We start from the raw sequence: 17,840 nt of genomic DNA, 5'->3' as shown, positions 1-17,840 counted from the left end.
AATTAGAGATGACGGTTCGAGACCCCCTCACCCCCTCTTTCTAACGGTGGGACGAAGGGGGGGGGGTGTACTCATTGCATTGTAATCAATTCGCCCGTTTTTTCCAAGGTATCTACACAACAAATAACGTGGTTCGAGATTACGATTATTTTTCGTTTTTACCCGAATGTGCAAACTCGGTCTCAATTGATAATATTACCGCTAACGAACTTCTTATTGCACTGGAGGATCTAGATTCATCTAAAGGTTCTGGGCCGGATGGTATCCCTCCAATGTTGTTGAAAAAGTTGGCATCGGCTTTCGTTCATCCTTTGTCCTTGCTTTTCAATTTATCGCTAAAAATCGCAATATTTCCTTCTGTCTGGAAAAATCATTCCTATTACCCATTTTCAAATCTGGTAACCGTTCTGACATAAATAACTATCGTGGCATCGCCATATTATCTTGTATTCCCAAATTATTTGAATCAATTGTTAATACTAAAATGTTCAATCAGTTAAAACATTATATTTCACCGAATCAACATGGTTTTTTTAAAGGAAGATCCACTGCCACAAATCTGTGAGAATTGTGGCAGTGGATCTTCCTTTGCGGTAATGGATAGAGGCAACGTTGTCGAGACTCTTTATACAGACTTCAGCAGGGCTTTCGACAGAGTAGATATTCCAATGCTTATTTTCAAGCTCCAACGTATGGGAGTAACTGGAAATCGATTGAAGTGGGTAGAATCTTACCTCACCAATAGAACACAGTTTGTTCGCTTTAGAGGAAAAATCTCTAGTCCAGTGAATGTCACATCCGGAGTTCCACAAGGTTCTCACTTAGGCCCTTTACTTTTCATCATATTCGTAAATGATGTGTCACTAGTATTAACTAACCTCAACATTCTAATATATGCTGATGATATGAAATTGTACATGGAAGTAACCAAATGTAGTGATCTTGTGATTTTTCAACAAGAAGTAGATGTTTTCTTCGAATGGTGCGTGAAAATTCTTTTAGATATTAATGTAAAAAAAAAGTAATATTATATCGTATACTCGAAATCATGAAACTTATGACTTCATATGTTCTCTAGGATTTGAAACTGTAGAGAGATGCGTCAAAATTAGAGATTTAGGTATAATTCTTGATTCGAAACTCACTTTTGGCGAACATTACAATACAATGATCAATAAAGCAAATAGTATGCTCGGTTTCATAAAAAGATTTAGTTACAATTTCAGTGATCCATACACAATAAAAACATTGTATATAAGTTTTGTAAGATCTATTTTAGAATATTGCAGTGTTGTATGGGCACCTTATCAAGAACTGCACTCCAATCGAATAGAATCAGTACAAAAACAATTTTTATTATTCGCCCTGAGAAAGCTAGGCTGGACAACATATCCCCTTCCCCCATATGAAGCCCGTTGTATGTTAATAAATATTGAAACAGAGAAACGCAGAGAAAATGCCGCAATTTCAGTCAATTAACTTAGTTTCACACACTTTGAAAACTTACTTGAAAACTAAAATTTTATGCACCAACACGAGCCTTGCGAGCACGAAATTTGTTCAAACCAACTTCATTTCGAACTTCGTATGCTATGAATGGTCCACTTAATAGAATGATGAGAACGTACAATAAGTACAGTAATGTAATTGATGTGACAATGACGAAGAAATTATTGAAAAAGTCATTGACTGAAAGATCATTGTATTCGTGAATTACAGTTTTGTCTTATATGTTTGCTGCGTTGCATTTCGTAATTCATTATTAATACAAAATACATGATACCTCTAATAATAGATTTTCCTAAATATAGCTATAAATTATTCATTAAGTATATTGTAATTGTAATGTAATGTATGGAATTGTTGTCTACTATAGTTTGACTAAATGAAGAAATTATGATGTAATAATGAAACATAAATATTTTTGAGCACAGATAACATCATAAGTATTTGCTTTACGTACAAATATAGTCAGGCGATGTTGATTAACGGAACTCAACATCCTTTTTATTTTGTGTTTCAAAAGGGAGAAATTATCAGCTCAGTTCACAGAGAAAGTATATTCATTCGAAAGACTAGGTCTCCCGTTATTCCCAGCTGAACTTGAGTAACCGGTGGAATAGGATAATGTGATATCTTTATGGAACGGCACGCGATATGTTTGACTGCCAGAAAGAGCTGCTGAACCAGAAATTCCATTCGCACCAACAGAAAATCCCTGCGAGTGAGAGGCCGAATTTGATGCCCCGAAGGATCCTAACGGGCTTGAACTTTGGAACGAATTGGTCTGGGAGTTGGCGGCACTACTTCCGAAACCATGAGGACCGAAGCTATTCGTAAAAGAGTTAGCATTGGCGTTCGAATTTGAGGATCCAAATCCACTGAAAATGGAAAAACATTGCAAACTAATGAGGTGACTGTTTAATAATCTATCTTACCCGAAATTTTGACTCTGAGAGTTGGCATTTGCATTAGAAGCGGACACTCCAAAACCTCCCGTATTAACCGTGGCTGTTTGAGCATTAGCAGCTGATGCGGTTTGTCCACTTCCGGCAGCTACTCCTGCACCAGATCCGATGGCGGTTCCAAATCCTTGACTCGCAGAATTCGCACTAGAACTGGATCCCGAGAATCCGAAGCTAAAAAGAAATTGTCAGAATTTTAGCACACATTAAACATTTTGCAAAAAGCCATACCCTGGATAGCCCGAATTAAAACTACTCGTTTGAGCATTAGCAGCAGAATTCGATCCAGAACCATAACCGTTCACAGTGTTGAAAGAATTCGCGCTTGCTCCTGAAGCGGATACACTGCCACTATAGGGAAGAAAAATTAGAACTTCTCACAAGGAATTTATCGAATCTGTATGCATTTTTAATATTTACAATACTAAGAAAACGGTACTATCTCATTTGAGGAACTTCTTCGTACTTCGTACAGAATAAAGGCTTTTGTTTACTAGTTTCTCAACGCTCTCAAAGTCTTCTTTGTAACTATGTAACTACGTGTGAGATAATTAAACGAAATAATCATGGCTTGATGACTTTAAAGCATCCAAATGGTGAGATTCCGAAAGTTAATGAAAGAATTATCGAATATAGTAAAAAAAACATTAAAAAAAGAAGCAAATAACGTTAGAAAAAAAAATTGGAACGCAATCAACAAATGGACAAAAGAATTTTTTTTAAATAGATTATCATGCTATTTTTCAAGGTTGACAACCCTTTGAAAAATTATGCAAAAAGCATAAGGTTCTCCTTTCTTTCAGAGCTGTCTGCGAAATTTTATGGTCGAAATAGTATTCCAAGTAGTCATGTGCCTGACCAGAATACTCGGTTCCACTTTTTATTGGCTTCACGTGAGGTATATCTGCCCGTTTAGCAGAGCACACGGTGCTGATTTGAATTACCCTGGGAAATTTCCATTAAAACTCTGTGAACCGGCTGCCGCTCCAGATGCGCCTCCAGAGTGCCCGTTATGTCCGCCGTTCGTAGTGGACAACGAATTCGAATTGGCAGCTGCCGCGGAACCACCGAATCTATTCATGAATGTGTAATGCGTAAATGCGTATGATTTTCTGCCTTTTTCTAATGATTGTTATACTCTTACCCTCCTTGGCCACCATTGATGGTAGCCGATTGAGCGTTAGCTGCTGCCGCGGATGACCCGGTTTGACCATGCTGACCACTCTGAGAACTGGCACCAGCAGCCGCCCCTGTAAATCTTGGAAGATAAAAATATGGTGCTGATGAAATTAATATCGATTGACACAAATTACATAAAATTGAATCTCACTTTTTGGGTTCCAATTCCACAAAACATTAATTGATATTGTTATTTTGAGCGCACTCGCACCCTCGGTATTTATCATATATTCAAACAGAATGGGTCAATGTTGCTGGAACGATTTGAGAGATATTACCTGGTACAGGCGAACCTTTTTTATGCGGGGGATAGGGACCGCACAAAAAAGTCGCATTAAAAAAATCGTGCAAAACTTCACCAGCAGCTTTAAAAAATCGTGTTCGGTGCACATTTTGAAAAAAATTTTTTTTGTGCGGTAGATAGGGTCGCATAAAAAAAGTTTCCCCCAAGAAAATAACTCAAACCCACGCAATTCACCGTTCAATTTCCTTTTGTTTCCCTGCTTTGCGATGGGACACTTTGCCTTTTCGGTTGCGCGTGGCTGTTTTGTGCTTTTAGTTGCATGTCGTAACGTGTTCCTGTTAGAAATCATGTCATGCAAAAATTTAGAAAAACTTAGAGCATTTGATGAGAGGAGGGGAATGATTCAGAAGTGGATAATTGAAACGCAAATATGCTTTTTTCGCACTGAAATGCATATAAACCATCGAAAAAAACTAAATGGACGATTACTTCGTCAAATATGCACAAGAACAGAAAATCGCACAAAAAAATCGCACAAAAAAACCGCACAAAAAAACCGCACAAAAACAGGTTTTACTGTATAACCATAAGTTATGTCAGTAAATCACAACTAGGGTAACACGGGGTGAGTTGGACATACGGGGTGATTTAGAAAAAATTTTTCAAAAAGTACGGCTCAACTTGGATTTTTTATGATGCCATTTTCTTTTGTTATTGAACCGTATGTAACTAACGTAAACAAAACTTTGGTAAAATTCGACAGGTGGAAGGAAACGGTAGCATGAACACAACAAGCACTTTGATTGTCAAAAAATGTGAGTTTTCCGATCGTGGTTTTAAGGTTTTTCCCTCTAATTAAACAAACTTTTCATGTATTGTGCAGTAAAGTTCTATTCGCCTACAGAAGAGGAATAATTTGATGCAGCAAAACTGTAAGTTTGATAACAATAAATGAAACCAATTGCATTTTAATTTTTGCATGCTGTGTGGGGTGACCTGGACACGTTTCTGTGGAGTGAATTGGTCCTACAGGTTTGAGGCTTTTCTTTGATCTAATTGATTCCAGATGTCACGGAATTACAAAAAGAGGATCGGCAGACAACGTTGGAAGAAGGAGGAGCTTGAAAGAGCAACCCAGGCCATCAAGAACGGATTTTCTTTAACCAAGCATCGAAAGTGCTTGAAAATGCTCAAACAACAGTGAACAGATCCATGTAGAATTCAGAATAGTCTCAATGCAATTTTTCTGGTCTGGAATCTGGCCAAAACACCTGGTATCGATCCCAGAACACTGCTACTGATTGTTTTGTTATCCATGATTGCTTTACCTAAACATTAGTATGTTTTTTTCGATGAAACACACACTGGATCAAATCACCCCACAGGCGGTCCAAATCACCCCGCATCAAATTTCAATGTCCAAAAATCATCTCTTTTATTTTGTGATATATTTGGTAGTTTGAAGCTTGATATAATGATTAAACATTATTGATTGAGAGAAAACAAGTGTAGCTCAGTATACAATGTGACATTTTTTATTTAGACCGTATTGGTTTGGAAATATTAGGCGATTTGCTTAGGTGGTCCAAATTTCCCCCTTTTCCCCTACTGCTAGCAGAAAAGAAATGGAAAAGAGCTAACACTGCAGCCGTGTAGTGTGATGTCCCTCCTTCACTCTCCCAAGTTTTGCGGTCTAACAGTATTTGTTCGGTTTCTTTGCAACGATAAAGTTCAATCTGTACGAGGAGCGTGTGACAACCGTCGCTTTATTAAACCCTCCTGTACTCGCGCGCAAATCATAACTCGTATACTCGCGCACGGTGTCACAGACCGTACGTGTCTTTGTAATATTGCTATTGTGTATTTTTGGGCGTTATTGGTATTTATTGGAAAAAAAATATATAAGTGAATAAAAAAAACCCTTTAATTATTTTTTATTCAACTACATTCAGTTCAAATAGTCATTGAATTCAGCCTCCTCAAAACAGAATTATTGATTTTTCGGTCTTTGGGACCCTTTGCGCGGGTATAGGAAGTTGAGGTTCGAGAAGGCGGCGAAACAGATATATATATATGGGCGACTCGAATCGCTTTCTATAAAAAAAAACGATTCCTGTTCCGTACACTAAAACAGTACAAAGAAACAGCTGGTGTCGAAGATAACCCCCAGAGAGGAAGTCCGAGGTCGGCACGGCTGCACATGGTCATCCACTCCGTTTGTGAACACGTTCGGTGCAATCCTCTCCGCAAACAAAAGCGTCTAGCAGACGCAATGAGTATTTTGAAACGCAGCATAAGTCGTATTTTGCGAGAAAATTTACTGCTCGGTGCGTACAGACGATGTTTGCGTCATTTTTAACACCCTGATTGAAACAAATACGATCTGAGCGATACAAAAAAACTCCTAACCAATCCAGACTTCTCCGCAAACAATTAACCTTATCAACCAGCTTTCATTTGGTGCCTAGAACGTTACTATAGGACCTTCCCATTCAGAGATATTTCTATTTGAATTGAAAATTACCCCTTCGTCTTTGATGATGAATAATTCAAGAGGTAATGATCGCACCGAAAATCGAAAGACAGTTTTCGAATAAATTCGATTGTTTTGCTCTTTTTTCTAGTTGAACTGCTTTGAATCGGAGAAGTTCTCCTGAAATGGTGCTTCTCCATGGGATTAGCTTCCACATTAGTTTTTGGACCCGCAGCTTTGGAGATGGACTATTTATGGTTTGGGGAGAATATTCTCAAAAAGACCTGGTTTAGATAGCATATTATCAACATGAATGAACAGTTTGCAGTGCAACGAAGTACTTCAGAACCATTTACTGCTGTTTTTGCAACAATAACGATGTGAAAATTGGGTAATTTGGCATCATTTCAGAAAATCCGGAAGGTCATGGCATGATTTAATGAATAGAGGCTCCAGATTCTAGACAGGGGTACGACTAAAACGTCAAATCCCTCATATCGCCAGTGTACCCAATATTGCTGCGGTTCACTGACATTTTGGTTCAATCAATTACTGTTGTTTACAACTCGGTCCGGTTATATAGTCGAATAGTGGCTAACTTTAAACTCCATGTTAAATGTGAACACCTCCATGTGAAACCGAAATATGAAAATCGCTCATGCAGTTAGAATAAAGCAGCGCATTTTTCGATTTCAATCCTAGTAAATGATATGTTGATAAACAAATGACGCCATATTGATTTTGATTTTGGGTAGCCTATATTCAATTGATGTCTAACCCCTGATTCTAGACTGGTCAGCTTGTTTACCACATGTGCAATTCCAAATGAAATCGTCCAAAAAATGCCGATTTTAAAAACATGTATTTTTGATTCGAATGAAAGTTTGTATTCCGTTTGGGTTGAAGGAAATATGAGTTTTCCACAGCAATTGGGATTTTTTTGACTCAAGCGTAACTTTTGAAAAAGGCATATCGATTTTAGTAGGAGAAATCTTTGATAATTTATATCTAGAAAACTATGAGTCGTACCGAAATAGTGTCTTAGAAAGAGTTATAGCGTATTGATGTCTAAACATAAAAAACTACACTGAGAAAAAAAATTAGTACTCTTTTTTTATTTACAAAAAAAACTTTAATTTGCAATATCCAAAATACATATTTTTTAATTTTTTTAATTTTTTTCATGTAAAATAGAAGTCATGTAGAAAATTTAAAAAATGGGTTCAAGATGGTAAAACTATATTTGACGAACTTTGTGGAACATCGATTTTTTATGAATTTCCGAAACTTCGAATTTTTGTATGTTAACAATCATTGTTAGCCACAAATTATGATTTCTGATGTGATTTAAAACAAAAAAACTCATTATAAATCTCCTTCTAAATGTAGCCATTCTCGAGATATTTTAAAAAATATTTTTAATTTATTGTCTTTTTTATAGTAAATATTCCCTTTTAATATGTTTGTCGTGTTATACTGTCATGTTCATGAAATTTTATGAATTTGCTTATAATTTCCAACAATTTTTCCAAATACATCATTATGGTAAGAGTATATGTTTAGGAGTTACGTTGAAAAACATTTGAAGACATGTGGGTTAACACAAAACGTAGCGATATTAGAAAATCTTTTTTATCTTAATACAAACTTTCAACATATTATTCGTGTTACACAATCAAAACACGAATAGTAGAATTGAAATCCCAACAACAAATACACCTTGTTGATTCAACCGGACGTTATGGGTACAAATATAATTAACTTGTTTACGTAATGCCTAGATTATACCTGAAGTCAGGTAAGTAAGTAAGCTACCTCTGTATAGGTATATAAAGTCAGGTATCTTTAAGCTACCTCTGTAATGTATATAAAGTTACTCATATTCAAACATCGCTCATCAGTCGAACAATCTTCCTTATAGAGTGAATAACAGTATACCACAATGGACTACAAATTTTTTTTTTCGTGTTGTAGACCATTTCCGAAAAACGGTAAGAAATGTTCATCTGGAAAACGTTTCTTAACCGTGTCAATGATTGAGAAACTTAAGTCAATGGAATGCAATATCCTTTTAGATACATCTTTAAAAATTTGCGGATCATGCCGTTTATCTGTATACTCTTCCAAACCAAAGCAGTGTAATACTGAGGAGCAGATCAATACAGCAGTAGGAAATACTTTAGAAGAAGTACCATCAATAGATTCAGTCGTTTCAGCATCTTCGCAAGATTCCCAAAACAGCAAAAAATAAAACAGCAAATTAACATAACAGCTAATTTGCAACAAAATGAGGTTTTTGTGATTTGCGATTTTTCGGAAAATAATTCATTTGTGCTTCAAGCTGAAGTTCAAAGTCATCACTGGAACATTGATCAAGCAACAATCCATCCATTCATTGTTTATTATAGAGATGAAAAAGCTTCTCTGGCAAATTTAAGCTTTGTAGTTATATCTGAAGTTTCAAGTCATGACACAATAGCTGTGTAAGTATTTATTTCTAAATTGGTAACATTTTTGAAACAACAAATGCGGGTAAAAAGAATAAAATTCATGTCGGATGGTGCTGCATCCCAGTATAAAAATAGGAAAAATTTTGCGAGTTTATGTCAGTTTAAATCGATATACAACATTGACGCTGAATGGCATTTTTTTGCAACATCACACGGCAAAGGACCTGGTGATGCAATTGGAGGTACATTAAAACGGATGGCAACAAGAGCTATTTTGGCTAGGCAGCATGAACATCCGATTACGAGTGCAAGAACGTTATTTGACTGGGCTAGCAAGCGAAAAGACAAATTACAAAATTGTCATTTCCATATATATCACAAGAAAAATATGATCAGGGTGTGGAAGAGTTGAGTAGCATGTATGATAACACCAAACAAATTCCAGGTACCCAAAAGTATCATTCTCTTGTACCTGTATCCGAGAATGAAGTAACAGCAAAGTTGTACTCTAACGGCAATGCAGCAAGTTATCATAATGTGTATAGAAATATAAGAAAATAATGAAAAAAATAAATTATATACAACAAAATTGTTAGTTGATAAAAATAAATGTTGATAAAAAATAAATGCTAAAAATTCTAGTATTATTATTAGTATCTCTTAAACTCCGATAAATATAGGAATTATTTGACCACATTGTAGAGAATTATATTTTTTCCTTTTATAAATATTGTGTTCTGTTGGCGCAACATGTATAACATGTTAAAAGTTTGTATTAAGATAAAAAAAAAATTGGCTGCATTTAGAAGGAGATTTATAATGAGCTTTTTTGTTTTAAATCACATCAGAAATCATAATTTGTGGCTAAAAATGATTGTTAACATACAAAAATTCGAAGTTTCGAAAATTCATAAAAATTCGATGTTCCACAAAGTTTGTCAAAAATAGTTTCACCATCTTGGACCCATTTTTTAAATTTTCTACATGACTTCTATTTTATATGAAAACATTAAAAAAAAATTAAAAATATGTATTTTGGATATTGCAAATTAAAGTTTTTTTTTTGTAAATATAAAAAAGAGTACTAATTTTTTTTCTCAGTGTATATTTTTTTATGTTTATACATCAATACTCTATAACTCTTCCTAAGACACTATTTCGGTACGACTCATAGTTTTTGAGGTATAAATTGTCAAAGATTTCTCCTACTAAAATCGATATGCCCTTTTGAAAAGTTACGCTTTAGTCAAAAAAATCCCAATTGCTGTGGAAAACTCATATTTCCTTCAACCCAAACGGAATACAAACTTTCATTCGAATCAAAAACACTCATGTTTTGTTATTTGTCGATTTCATATGGAATTGCTGGAATCAAAACTATGTCAAGAACTTATGAGAAGTGATCGTATGAATAGTGGATGCAGCTTACAAACAGTATGGATGAATTGAAGAGCTTAAACGAGCAGTATCCTCCGCGTAAAACGAGATACACACGAAACCGCCCCGAAAGCGTTATTTGAACTGATTGAAAACTGAGGATGACCTACGAATTAGAAACTTATTGTAATTGATGTGAAATTGACGTTAATTTTGTGGAGGAGTGACAGTTTTTCTATCTGGTTCTATAATTATGAAACACTGGAATTTTAGTTTTATGAATATTTCGCGTCCGAACACAACAATAAAGTTCAAATGGCCAGTCTTATAAATGAAGATAATTCTAGTATTCTACTTCAATTCAACCGACTTCTTATATATCTCTGGAAACTCAAAAAAAGGAAGTGGTTCTATAGTTATGAAACGCAGTGTATATGAACAAAATTAGTGAGATGATAAAAAGTATTATGGAGATCAAGCCATAGTCAATATTAGATCTTTATTTTGAAAAATCTGTAAGTCTGTATGAAAACCGAAAAAAAATTATAATCTGTAATTACAAATTCTTGGTTTCAAAAAGTCTGAAAAATCTGTATAAATACAGATTATTCTGTAGATAATGTAACCTTGGTGTATATCCGCTTTACCCGTTAGTTAATGTTCTACTTTTCGATCGGATTTAATTTCGGTTATACATTTGACCGATTAGTTTTGACTGCAATAAACTGCATTTAAGTTTTGGGAAACATGAGTTTGCAAAGATACCCTACAGTTTTATACATTCCTTGGTACGAAAACTACAGCCATCTATTCCGACAGACATAATCTAACTTGTGATTTGTTTAGTTTAAGGTTCACCATTTGACAATGAGGATTTTCGTAGTTAATATCTAAAAAGTTTCAAGGGTGTACGGTATTGAAAATTAATCATGTCAATTGGTGCATTGACGACGCGATTTCTATCCAAAAGAGCAGAAAGTAGCATTAGAAAAGTGGTCCAAAACTATCATAAAGATATAAGTCTACGTCCAAATGAAAGTTATATGACTCTTAACAATTTTAGTTTACTTTTAATTTACTTTCCATAACTCGTTTTGGACTACCGCGCGGTATTTTCATGTACATGCACATTTCAATTGACCGGTGTTCAGTCTGACCGGACTAAGCAACAAAATAAGAAAAAAATGAGTTAATAGTAGCGAATCAAGAATTTTTTGACCTACATTCTAACTTTATCAGATCATACCTATGTTGCTAACAGCCAGGTTGATGGCATAAATTAATTTTGACTGATGAGCAAAACCTGATAATAGTATACAGTCAGAGTGGACCAAGTGCATACGACCATAGCGACTAGATAACCGAAGCCACGTTTTTCTGACAATCAGAAAGTGGAAGGAATTGAAAATAAAATGTTTGGTTTCTCCGCACCGGAAGCTTCTTCCCTTTGTCCTTCAATGAACACGGAAAAGTAACTCATATCGAAACTCAATACATTTGAGAAAATCCATAGTTTTTAAAAAGTTGACCGAATATATAATTATATCTTATCAGAAGGAGTGGACCAAATGCCCTAGAGTGAAAAAAAGTAATTACTAAACTTTTCATGACCGATTTCAAATCACACCGTGATTTTTCATTGATTACAAGCACTCTTTTTCAAAATCACGCTAACCCGTTTGTCGTTGAAACATATTTTTTTAGAAAATCAAGGATTATACTTGAAAATACATACTAATAATCGATTAGTATGTATTTTCAAGTATTTTGGTAAGTAAAATACTGTCATAAAACTGCCATAAAACTGGCTTGTTTTATTGTATAGATTTAGTGGAGAAAATTCTACAGTTTAAAAACCACATCGACTGCGTACTGAATAAATGATGTGTTCAGTGAACCAAGTACAAATGACCAGCCGTAAACCCCTCCTGGTTGACCTTGGAGAGGTTCTTTTTGTAATAATACTATTACACGACCATGCTAAAGAGCAACTAAGAGCTGTAGAAAAACAATTGGGAATGATAGGAAGCTACTAAATCTATAGCTGCAAACTTTGAGTTCGATTTACCCGAAACATAAATATGTTACTTAGTTCGGTCTGACTGAACACCGACCAATTAATACTTCTTCTTACGTTGGAGCCTTTTACCACAACAATCATTCTATTTTATTCATTCTATATTGGTCTAATGTAGTACCATAAAAAGGATATAACTCAGCAGAATACAATAAAAACACACCTTGTGACACGACATTCCCCAACTGAGAGCGACATTATATTACGATACAAATAAAATTTAGAATGACTTTTATTTGGATCCGGAAGGTGCAATGTTCATAAAAGAAAACATATGAATATTTTCGACATTTACCCGCTTCCTCCGTTCACTTGATTATGATCTGTAGGACGTTTGGTTGTAGTTCTATGACGTGATGGCCTTGCACTAGAACAATAATAATAACACATCTTTTAAACGTTGTTCTACCCCAGGTCAGTTCTGAAACACACCCAAATAAGAATCCAGTGATTTCACGCCCGACATTCACCGCATGTTGAACAAGTTTTATATCATCATCATCATCATCTTCGATGAATTTTACTCTACCGCATTGCACACTAAGAATAACTAATACACATCCTAAGAACACTTGATATAACACCGCACTTCTCATCTTCTATGGCAAGATCCTTCTCTCGCGTGGCCCTATCACAATTCACCCGTTCTAAATATACCGAATAACACTTTATGTTAAACCCGTTCCGATCGATAGATTGGCGTACACTATAATAAAAATTTGTAGATCGCATGGGTAGCTGTAATCGTTCTGTTCCCCCCTATTGATTGCCAAGCGCAAAACCATAATATCACATTTAAATACACGTACGCGTAACAATCGATCAATCGATCTCAATATCCATGCGAACAGCGATTCTTTGCTATCGTTTGAGCTTCCGATCACGATCCAAGGTGTCCTTAAGCGACAACAACCGGTGCTTAACCCATACCACACTTTGAGTACAGATTCAATTATAGCAACTGTCCTCATCGTTTTTTCACGATCATGACCACCCTCGCGTTATTGGGGGAATTCCAGCTGCTCGTTTGCAACGGATGAGTGTGTTACGTAGCTATTTTATTACTTCTAATTCTTCCTGGTACATTTAAACTCGTATTACAAAACCAATTGTAATTCAAGCGATTGAGAATTGTAGAAATGGAAAGTAAAATCATGTACGAATCATGGTCAGCCTCGCCAAAACTAACCTTTCTCAAAAGAAAACAAAAGTTTTCAACAGATGTCATTTAGATTATCCAAAATAGTATCTTTGATACCCAATGCAACAATTGTCGTGGTCAAACACCCTATGGCGTAAATCGTTTGAGTCATCTGAAACTACGCCCTTGAGACTATCCATGCTAGTTATTTGAATGACTTCCACGTTGATATAACGCTTTTGTCCATGAATGCATTTTTGAATAGGCAGATATCACTATGTCCAAGGTAGAGCAAGTTAGGATATCAAAGCGAGAATATGGGCCTGATCACGAATGTCACGGTGAAAACGAAATGAAGTGCACATAACCTCGCATACAAATCTTTTCGTTTTCGTGAATAGACGTTCGTGATCAGGCCCTATGCAAACCTTTTATACCGCATTTTGTTCTTAAAACGGCCGTCATTTTGCCAAGAAAAATGTTTTTGACTTTTCCGAGGTTCATGCGATAGCGACATCTTTACTGATTCAGAATCTGTTCCATTTTTTTGTTTCGGATAACCAGAAGGGCTGGAATAGTGTACGCCATGGCACAATATTTTTTTGAACCCTCTCACTTCATCAGCTCTCAACTATTAAAGTAATGAATATTTTTTCTCCGTTTTGTTGTTAAAAGATAGATGAACAAATAATGATATAAAGGATAGTAAAAATATTATTTGTTTTATTTTTACGGAGATCGGAAAAACGTCCGAAATTCATGTCTCTTCACTAGAATACCCCCTTAAGTGGCAATTCGAGTGTTGGACGATCGAAAACTACCAAATGCATTACAATATTTTGATAACACCACTGTTGTCTCGTTTCGATTTTCCATTTTTTTTTTAACGAAGTATTGCCTATTTTTTTAATCTCAAGCAGCTCAACCAACTTACGTCAGTTTTTTATAAAAATGTCCGAGATCTAACTCACAATTGATCTGTTGATATGTATTTTAGCGGGAAACATCAAGTCAACGTAAATGGAATTTGAAAGAACCTAATGAACTTCCCGGATAATGTTGAAAAAAAAACAAAGAATTGAGGACAAATCGTTCCTTTTAATGAATATTTTTATGGTTAACAAACATAGAATAGAAAATAATTTAAAATTGAATGTTTGCGCCCAAAACATTGCAGAATTGCAGAGCTGATTAGACTTGTCACATTTCAATGTAGATGAAATAAGTTTGAAAATTGCCAGAGCTGGTTGATTTTTACTGTTAGGGGAACCGCGGGTAATACGGACAGTGGGAGTAATATGGACAGGTGGTTGATTTGTATAGTTACATTTTGAATTTAAAATTTCTGTTAATGAGAATACCTTCTACATGTTATTCTATAATATTTAAGCCAACCTATGGCAATGAATACTGATCATAAGTGGAAAAGGGAAACAAAATCCGAAAATCATACATGATTCCGCGTGTGGATGTAATTTTGGCTGCTTCGATATTAAGCATTTTGAGTGGTTTATGATTTAACAGAGAAGCGATATTAGATATGTACGGAAAGGTACATTCATTTTTGAGTGGAAAATTTGAATTATTGAAAAATATTGTACCGGTGAGGTAAAACGGACAATTGCCAGTGGGAGTGAGATGGACTGTGAAAAGTCTGTTTAATCTGTTCCTTAGGAATGCCCCGCGTCTATAAATTGAAATCGAATCGCCAAATGTGGGCTGGTTAGAAGCTGACTGGAACCAAAAGCATAATAGTTGAGGGTCTAGCCATCATTCAACGGACATTCGTGATGAGTTCAGACCTTTTTTTTCCCAAAATATATATTTTTATCAAGGCTCCTATGGCGTTAGCCTGACGGGGCCGGAGTTCAATATTTTAACAGTTTTTCTTATTATCTATGTTAGTAATATGTAACCGATTACTCGCGGTCGGCTCGAGGTTAGTATTACAAGTGTTCTCGTAATTGGGATGTTGCTGTCTCCAATGCTCTGTACGTGTGCCCGACACGGGATACTTCCTATTTGGATGCAGCTGACCATTAATCAGCAACGCCCCCCTAGTATGTACCCCATATCTAGCGTGGTGCGTCTTCTCGACTCGAGGAATCCAGGATAGAATGGTCACTAACCGGCGCAATCATCAGCTCGTGTAGAGTTGTCATGAGCGGTACAACCTTTGGCTCTTGTTGAATGATCAGTGGACTGCACAACCTTCGGCCCGTGTATCTGTAAAGAGTGTGTGTATGTATTGCCGCGACTAAGTAAAAGTTTATCGATCGGATAGGAGGGATATAAAACGGGGACACAACGAAGGAAACATCATTGAACGTTGACATCGGCGTTTCTGAGGAACAGGTATAGATGAAGCAGAAGATCAGGATCACGGCTACCTAAGATATCCCGGACGGGGATATCCGATTGTCTGCCTTTTGCTCTCAGTGCTCTAGAGAGCTGAGAGCGAGCAGCATGGAACCGGATACACGACCAGACAATATGCTCGATGTCGTGGTAGCCATCGCCACAATCACAAAGATTGTTTGCTGCGAGCCCAATGCGATAGAGATGCGCGTTTAGGTTGTAGTGATTGGACATGAGCCGAGATATCACGCGAATGAAATCACGACCTACATTCAATTCCTTAAACCAAGCACTCGTCGAGACCTTAGGGATAATCGTGTGTAACCAACGACCATATGCTCGAGGAAAAATATCAATGTAACCAAAAGATATATGAAACTTATTCCTTTTTGTTATGTTTTTTTTTAAATATTTTGGCACTGAGAAAAGAGTATCGATAGATCAATTTTAAAACTGTTTGTTGTTTTTCTCAAAACAAAAACATGTCTTCTCATCTGACATCACTGTTCATACCGAGAAAAACTGACTGAAGTCTCTCCAGTCTGTGGTATCCTGAATTTAGAGTGTAGCTCTGCTAGTGAAAAGTAAATAAAGGGAGTGCTGTTTAACCTGTCAATGAAGATAGACGTGTCTGGAAGAATAGGAGTTTTACGTGAAATAGATTCCAGTAGTAATGGAATATCACATTGGCGATCCTGCCATGATGAAAGTGAACAGGAAGAAAGTGTTATGCTTACAAAAAAAAAAGATTTTTTGCGTCCGATGAGCAGTGTTTTGAAACAATGGAGGTAACGGTGATAGAGGGAGATTAAATTTTTTCTGAAGTGCTGCCAGTAATGTAGAAAACATAACATTCAGATTGTTGAACGTTATGTTGTGTTGAAATCATCTCCAGAAAAAAAAGAGTCGGTTCGAGCCTAAGACCGTAGCGTACGTATATAGTTATATATATTATTTTATTCAGATACTACATTGAGTCGGGTTCAGCCCAAGGCCAATATTTGGATAAATTTGCGCCAAGTGCATTTAGATCAGTTGAGTCGGGTTAAGCCCAAGGCCAACTAGTAAATATGCATGTAATCATATCAAATGTCATTTGTTTACCATATTGAGTCGGGTTCAGCCCAAGGTCAATGTTTGGTTAGATTTGCGCCGAGTTCAGCTCAAGGCCAAAATCGTTGCATTTAGAGAAGTTGAGTCGGGTTAAGCCCAAGGCCAGCTTACAAGTGTGCATGTTCATATTTACCATATTGAGTCGGGTAAAGCCCAAGGCCAATATTTGGTTTGTTTGCGCTGAGCTAAGCTCAAGGCCAAAATCATTGCATTTGAAGCAGTTGAGTCGGGTTGAGCCCAAGGCCAGCTTGTATGCGTGCATTGTAGTTCTTACTTACTATATTGAGTCGGGTAAAGCCCAAGACCAATATCATGGTGTGCGAATGACGGTGTACTCACAATATAAAACGGGGTGGCCAAAGACGATTGTAAAAAGCGTGGCACTGGTAAACAATCAATAAATTGGAAAGCGGTATCCTGCAGCTGAGTCAGTTGTTTGTTATGAGCTGAATGAATTATTTCGAAAGGAAAAGATTCTCGCATGTAGAAGTCTACATGCAGTTGAGAATAGTCGTTAAGTTTTAGAATGTGTTTTATGTAGAAAATTATCTACCTTTTTGGAAAATATGCATTGTTTGAAATATTTGTGATCGATATCTCTTGTGCCGAGATATCGATTAGTTCGATGTAGATTATAGAATTGATGAAAACATTGAGAACCGATATATGGCAGCATCTATGAAAATGAATGTAAATTTTTCAAACATCATGGTATTACACATTGATTTGATAGACGCTGACGCTGACGCATTCATTTTCACGAATTGCTCGTCTCGTTTTCTGGAATAGGGCCCATATTTCAACCAAACATGATAATTGAAAATTTTCGGGAAACTCGGAAGGGAAATGGCAAAAAATCGGGAAATTCAATTCGAATATGTTCTACGATTACATAGTGACAAGCGTTGTTAGTCCATTTGATGTTTGCGCCAACGAAATTGATTCTTGTTCGAAAGTGGAAAT

General features: G+C 36.1%; 1 protein-coding gene across 1 annotated transcript; it reads right to left on the bottom strand.

Moving 5' to 3' along the window:
- Positions 1–1,701: 1,701 nt before the first annotated feature.
- LOC129769239 (uncharacterized) lies at positions 1,702–13,164 on the bottom strand. The gene is made up of 7 exons (XM_055771352.1): positions 12,698–13,164; positions 12,561–12,632; positions 3,610–3,723; positions 3,410–3,538; positions 2,697–2,816; positions 2,439–2,639; positions 1,702–2,381 (listed from the first exon to the last, which is right to left on the bottom strand). Exons 1-7 carry the CDS (start codon positions 12,859–12,861, stop codon positions 2,042–2,044), a joined length of 1,140 nt encoding a protein of 379 aa, XP_055627327.1. The 5' UTR covers positions 12,862–13,164; the 3' UTR covers positions 1,702–2,041.
- Between the last annotated feature and the right edge of the window lie 4,676 nt (positions 13,165–17,840).

The sequence above is a fragment of the Toxorhynchites rutilus genome, chromosome 2, assembly GCF_029784135.1.
Source record: "Toxorhynchites rutilus septentrionalis strain SRP chromosome 2, ASM2978413v1, whole genome shotgun sequence".
Classification (NCBI taxonomy): domain Eukaryota; kingdom Metazoa; phylum Arthropoda; class Insecta; order Diptera; family Culicidae; genus Toxorhynchites; species Toxorhynchites rutilus.
Note: the sequence above shows the minus strand (reverse complement) of the source record. Positions and strands in the feature narration are given on the sequence as shown.